The sequence below is a fragment of the Rattus rattus genome, chromosome 8 (genome assembly GCF_011064425.1).
Source record: "Rattus rattus isolate New Zealand chromosome 8, Rrattus_CSIRO_v1, whole genome shotgun sequence".
NCBI classification, from domain to species: domain Eukaryota; kingdom Metazoa; phylum Chordata; class Mammalia; order Rodentia; family Muridae; genus Rattus; species Rattus rattus.
Window position 1 is genome coordinate 97,732,136 of NC_046161.1, and position 6,205 is coordinate 97,738,340.

Sequence of the window (6,205 nt, forward strand, 5' to 3'; positions counted from 1 at the left end):
GAGATGCCATCTTATCACCCCAGTAGCTGGCCGTGCCTCTAGGTTGGGGGTGGGGGTAGCACAGGCATGCAGACCTTTAATTTTCTCTAATGTTTTGGGTAGAGGTCAAGACAGCTTGTGGACTGTCCGAGGGATCAAACTAGCTTGGCAAATGTTTACCTACTGAGCCACTGCTAATCTCATGACTTTGCATTGGCCCAGGCTGGCATTGAACCTTTTCTCTTTACATTTTGTGTGCCATGGTACTCCTGTTGGAGTGTAGGTTAGAGGACAGCTAGGATCAGAACCAACCAGGCAAACCTGATCTTGACAGATGTGTAACCTTCCAGGGTACAAAGATTGCAGCCTAGAACCACCATTCCCAGCAAGCCAGTAAATGACTGGTGTTTCTGGGGTGTTCTGTAGAACAGAATGGATCCTTTCCCGAGTACCAGGAACCTCCAGGACTAGCCTTAACCCACCCCTGGACCCTTTGGTTGCTCAAAGGGATGCTGTAATGCCACAGACCTAACCTGTGATAGGGTGACTCTGAGGTATGTTGCTGGTACTCTTGCTATCCATGTATGAAAATGATCACATGGCTATGGAGGCCAAGAGAGGCAGCCTTGCAGCTGTGAGAAAAATAGTCCCTTTAGGGGGCTGTGCCCTGATAAGGGAGCCACAGCTCTAGTGCAGGACTGCAGTGCAAAGATAGCAAGATTCAACATGTAAGTTCAAAGCACTGGTCCCTTACCATGAGCAGGGCTCATTACTGAAAACACCCGGTGGCGACAGGCCAGGGTTCGGATGTTTGTCTAGAACTAAGGTATAGATAAAGCTCTGTCTTCCTTCCCCTGTGCTTACGGAATTTACCTCAGTATTCAGTTCCCGGAGCCCTGGATAACACATAACACTATTGGGCATGGCCCAATACACCACTTCTCCAGACCCTCAGTATCCACTTGTGATGGGAACAGTATTTGGACCTTGCAGGTCAGAACACTGGGTTCATGACACAGGAACTAGGGTGTCCAGCTGGGCACAGATGTGTAGTACTACCACTGAGTGATGTGCCATGCCGAAAGGCACAAAGCAGTTTAGAAGAATAAGATTCCAAAATCAGACTCAATTTTCCTATCTGTGAAATGGAGATAAGTCCCCAAAGAAACAAATCTACTCCATGATTGTCCAACAGTATAAAGAACATCCCATTCAACACTGGCTTTATTACTGGGCGGGGGCAACAGATCCTTGGCAGTGGTTGGGCTGAAAGCTATGAGGGTTGGAAGGCCTGGGGCTCAGCTTTCACCAGGCAGAGCAGGCACACTAGCAAGTGCAGCAACTAGGCGTGTATATATGTCAACTCCACGTAGAAACACACCCTCGTGCAGTCGTTCGTTATGGTCATGTAGTAACACGGGTGTGCGGTTCATGGGCGAGAAGCCCAGAGCTGGGATCCCCACCTGGAGGGGTGAGAAAAAGCTGTTAGGAGAAAGGTAGCCTTCAGACTCCCCACTGCCTGGCCCTGCCCTGTGAGTGAGTAGCTCACCGCTCGGATATAACGGCTGTCAGTGGCAGCAGGAAAGATCTCCGGCTCCAGAGTGAGGTTCCTGAAAGGGAAGAGCCTGGTAAATGGGGAGGAAGGCAGGGGGGAGACCTGAGGGCCACAGGACGGTGGGAAAGTGGGGAGGCAACAGGGAGGAGAGGTTCTGAGATGTGGGCTATCAAAGAGGGCTGGGCAGTGCTCACATTTCCTTGCAGGCCCCGCTGAAAGCTGCCCACCAGGGGTCCGTATCATCAGTGGGTGTCATTCGAGGCTCTGTAAACTTCTGGAGTAGGGAAGGGATGACAAGGACATGGGGCTTTGACTCTCACACAATGTGGTGTGTTTGGCACAGGGCACACCCACCCACCTACCGGGCTTCCCAGAGGCCAGGACAGCCCCAGGTCCTCTTCCAGTCCTTCCAGTGCCCTAGGTCTGGGTCCTTCCTCATTCTCATTTACTTTACTCTATTCTTCAGATCCTAGCCCAAATGCTTGCTGTGCAGGCACCCTGGACCTCAGACCGGCAGAATCATTATTCTCTGAATACAAGGTCCTACTTTCCCGGACCACATGCGGGCACAATCACATCATATCACAGTAACCTTTCTTTTTTTCTTTCAAAACAAAGGCTGAGTTTAAAGCTGTCCTTAAACTCAGTATGTAGACCAGGCTGGCTTCAAACTCACAAGAGATTTGCCTACTTTTGCAGTGCTGGAATTAACAGCATGAGCTACCACAGCTTGCCTTTGTATTGCTTTCTAAGATAGGGTCTCGGCTGGCCTTGAGTTCACTAAGTGGCCAAGGCTGGCCTTGATCTCTCACCTCCACCTCTGATTGCTCATGGGCTTATGTCACATTCTTCCTTTAGGAGGTGCTGGGGATCAAACTAAGGCTTCAGGCATGCTAGGCAAGCACTCGACCAACTGAGCCACACTCCAGATCTCCTATTAAAGGTTGCAAACGTGCCTCCCTGCTCCATGCTGCCGAGAACATGAGGCAAGAGAAAACCCCCCTCCCCCGCCATTTTATCCCTTACCATTCAGAATGGTCTTTGCTGGATAAATGAAACATCTCTTATGGCTAGGGAGTCAGCGAGACATCTGCAGGGGTCCTACATAATTCCAGACCTAGTAAGCCCCCACTCCTGTGGTTCCCTCATCATAGGTCCCAAGTCAATACCTGAGCAAACTCAAAGGTGACCCCCTCTCCCGCTTCCTGGCACCAGCTCTGCAGCTGCTTCTCGAAGGCCTGAAGGAAGGGGTATGAGCTGAGCCTCCAGTACGGGATGAGTGCCCAGGCTCTCTCCCTCAAACCTGGGTGGGGGCGGCACCTTCATGTCTACATCTGGCGCCACTCGGAAGTCAAAACAGGCACTCATGGTAGCAGGTACCACATTATAGGCCACACCACCTTCGAGCTTAGTCAGATTCACCGAAGTCACGGCCCCTTCCTTCAGGTGAGGGTTCGCCTGCAGCCTGAATTGGTTGGGGGTTGGGGGGAGGCAGAGAGCAGGCGTTGCAAAGGAAAGAAGGTAGCAAAGTAGCCCAAGTCAAAAGTCCTGCACAGCCTTCCAGAGCCACCCCCTCACCCCACCCCCTTCTTAGGCTGCCTTTACCTCTGCCTCTCCTTCTCCCGGAATGCCAAGATGGAGTTTACAACCTTATGCTAGGAGAGTATGAGGTGAGGTGTAAGAGTGGCCCTGGGACAGAGCCTCCCGAATGCCCAGGCTCCCCCTGGGCCACACACCAACTTCTCAGCTGCTGTATCTTCAATGAAGCGTGAGGCATGGCCTGGCTTCCCAGTGCTGGTAACCCGTATCCCTGGGAGGAAGAGAGTTATCAGCATTAGAGAGCTGGAGACACACTGTGAACTCTGAGCCCACCGCCTACAGCAGGATGCCAGCCAAAGTCAAGAGCTTGCCCTCAGAACCCAGGAAGGCAAAGAAGTCTGGATGCCTCAGGCATCAACTTCCAGAAGATCCTCTGCTGTGCAAATCCGAGCTCTTTCTGGCTGAGTTTGCACCTGGCTAGCACAGGCGGGTGAGGGGTGAGGTGAAGCCGCTCCTTAACTAGGAGTAAGCAGAGGAAGCTGGACAGCACAAGAAAAGGTGCATAGTGGGACTGGTGGCTTTGGTCAGCTGACCTGGGGGATGTCTACAGGAAAGGAGGCAGCAAACAGCACCCCTCTCCCCCAAAACGCATACTCACACCAAGGACTCCGTTCACTATAAAAAACGGTGAAGGCATCAGTGGGGTTGGCCAGGCCTGAGGGAGAAAGTGGGTGTACAGGGTGGAGTGATTCGGCTTCCCAGTGCTGCCTCCCTACCCCTGTGGAAGGCTCGCCAACCTGCTCACCCTCATCCAGAGCAAAGCCTGCCCGCAGAGCCTGGAACTCAGGCCTCTTCACAAACAACTCCATCCCTTTGTGACCTCCGACCTCCTCGTCTGTAAAAGAAGTGTCAGGGATGTGAGGTGAGAAGCCTCCTAACAGACCTTCCTTCCCCTTCTCAAAGATGCCCCTCCCCAAGCCACTCCTACCAGGCACAAAGGTCATGTGGATGGTTCTAGGGAACCGGTGGCCCTCGCTCTTCAGCCTTCTCACGGCCTCCAGGTACCTAAAGGAGCAGAAGTTAAGTGCTCAGGGTGTGCATGGTGTAGTCTTGTGCCCTAGACACTTGGCTGCCATATATTTCAGGGACTCCAGAAAACTCCCTGCCCTTTTCTGGGCCCGTTTTCCCATCCATAAATGGCCACGGCAGCCATTTCTGCTTTAGACAGACAGTCAAGATGATCCCTGCTTGACTCGGGGTTTTCCAACACATCCCTGTGCTCTTGCTGACTCCAGAAGGCCAGCGGTGGTGGTCTGGGAGGAGGCTACTCACTGGATGCTGACACTCTTCATGTCCTGGGCGCCCCTAGCATAGATGTAGCCCTCGGAATCCTTGAAGGCTTCAAAGGGGTCATGATGCCAATGCTCCTGAGGGCAGAGGTGGGAAGAGAGGTCCGCCACAGAATTGAATTGAGAGAGACGGAAGGCTAGAAACCCCAGCTACCTGCTTTCCATCCCCCACTTGTCTCCTGCCGCCACCCCCCTCCCTAACACAAAATCCTGACTGGACAAAGGCTGCTGGCTTGGAGCCATAAGAACGTTAAGAGTTAGTGGTAGATAAACTGGGCATAATGGCGCATGCCCTGGCTAGTCAGAGCTACCTAGTTGAGACCCTGTCTCAAGAAAAACAAAACAAAATGAGTCAGTGGATGAGATCAGCACCATGGGTCCCTGGGGAATCCTGAAGACTACACTGTGTCTGTCCTCCAGGCCTGCACACATCCCTCCATACACACCTTGAAGACAGGTACCACATCTGTGTGGGAGTTTAGCAAGATGGAAGGAAGCGACGGGTTGGTGCCTGGCCAAGTCAGCACAGTGATCACATAGCCAGGCACCACCTGCAGAATCAGGGCAGGAAGCAGTTAGCACCAGGTGACAAGGTGTCCCCAAGCCAGGGCCTCACCCTGCTCAAGGCCCCAGGCTCACCTCTATTTTCTGACAGCTCAGACCCAGCTGGCGGGCTCTCTCCTCAAGGAAGGTGATGGCACTCCCTGGGAAAACAGAGAGCTTTGGCACTGCTTTTGCTGGTACCCACTGGCCTAGGCAGCCCAGAGATGTATAGCTGCTTTCCCAACACAATTTCAAATCTCTCAAGACATCTGCACCTGTGTCCCCCAAGGAACACATGTTCTTGGCTCATCAGTGACCCTCTGTGAAGGTCTTTAATGATAGAGAAGTCAGAGATAAAGAGACTCAGCTTGTAAATCCTACAACAGGATTTGGACCCACGCACAAGATCCTTAGCCACTAAGCCAGATTCCCTAAGGAGTGGCCTTTGTACAACTTTGGTAGTGTTAGACCAGGGATGGTTGGCCCAGTCTCCACACACCGCTCTGGCCTTTGAGGAGTGAGGTGAAGCCACGCCTTCCTTAAACGAGCTGCCAGGCATAACCATTAGAAGTTGCACAGCATAGGGAAAGTGTGGGTGCATAGTGGGACCCGTTGCCTTGGTCAGCTAACCTAGGGCATGGCAACAGGAAGGGAGGTAGCAGAAACAGCAGAGTCGGGGTCCACAGAGTGGCAGGTGTTGAAGGTAATGTACAGCATTCTCCCAGCCCATGAAGCCCCATCACGGGCCCTAAGACCCTTCGTTCTCACCATAGTCAGGATTGGGTTGCACAGTGCAGATGCGCAGGTACTGGCGGAAGAGCGTCACGGAGGGGTGCTCAGACTCAGGACCCTTGGTGGTCATGCTGGCTTGGGTAAAGTGAATAGTTAACTACTACTCCCAGCCCCGGAAGTTGGGGCCCGTGGTCTGCACCTGAACTCTGGCCTTTCCAATGTTGTTCCTATGGGGGTTTGACTCCCCCATTCTGTGCCAAGCCACGTGCTGGCTGGTTTCTAAACATTCCCTCATTTAATCCTCGAAGGAGTGCCTGGAAGTCAGTTTGATCCTCCGAGTGCCCACCTGACATAAGAGAAAGCTGGTGCACAGAGCCAGTTTAGGAGAACTTGGTTTGAATGAGACACTGACTCCCTATACCCTCCTCAAAATATTTCTCCCAAAGGTCGGGCTTTTATGCCACAGAGCCACGGAGCCCCATACTCCTCAACCCCTCCCTAAGGTCCC

General features: G+C 52.8%; 1 protein-coding gene across 2 annotated transcripts; it reads right to left on the reverse strand.

The window, feature by feature from the left end:
* Positions 1–1,174: 1,174 nt before the first annotated feature.
* Positions 1,175–5,842, reverse strand: Acy1 (aminoacylase 1). Of its 2 annotated transcripts, XM_032910468.1 has the most exons (14): positions 5,734–5,842; positions 5,062–5,126; positions 4,869–4,973; positions 4,406–4,500; positions 4,062–4,138; positions 3,879–3,968; positions 3,732–3,788; positions 3,271–3,344; positions 3,140–3,189; positions 2,855–2,999; positions 2,704–2,772; positions 1,729–1,808; positions 1,529–1,589; positions 1,177–1,442 (listed from the first exon to the last, which is right to left on the reverse strand). In XM_032910468.1, exons 1-14 carry the CDS (start codon positions 5,825–5,827, stop codon positions 1,278–1,280), a joined length of 1,227 nt encoding a protein of 408 aa, XP_032766359.1. In that variant the 5' UTR covers positions 5,828–5,842; the 3' UTR covers positions 1,177–1,277. The 2 variants fall into 2 exon arrangements, with proteins under 2 accessions (XP_032766358.1, XP_032766359.1); XM_032910467.1 differs by lacking the exon at positions 5,734–5,842 and having other exon boundaries at positions 1,175–1,442; positions 5,062–5,276.
* Positions 5,843–6,205: the final 363 nt, after the last annotated feature.

Bases quoted from the DNA above. Each gene is read 5' to 3' on its own strand.
- Acy1 (XM_032910467.1), bottom strand. From the start codon at position 5,262: ATGTGTTCCTTGGGGGACACAGGTGCAGATGTCTTGAGAGATTTGAAA. The intron at 4,501-4,868 runs GTGTGTATGGAG...CTCTGCCCTCAG, and splicing joins ATGTGGTACCTGTCTTCAAG to GAGCATTGGCATCATGACCC. The intron at 3,000-3,139 runs GTAAAGGCAGCC...CAACCAATTCAG, and splicing joins CGGGAGAAGGAGAGGCAGAG to GCTGCAGGCGAACCCTCACC.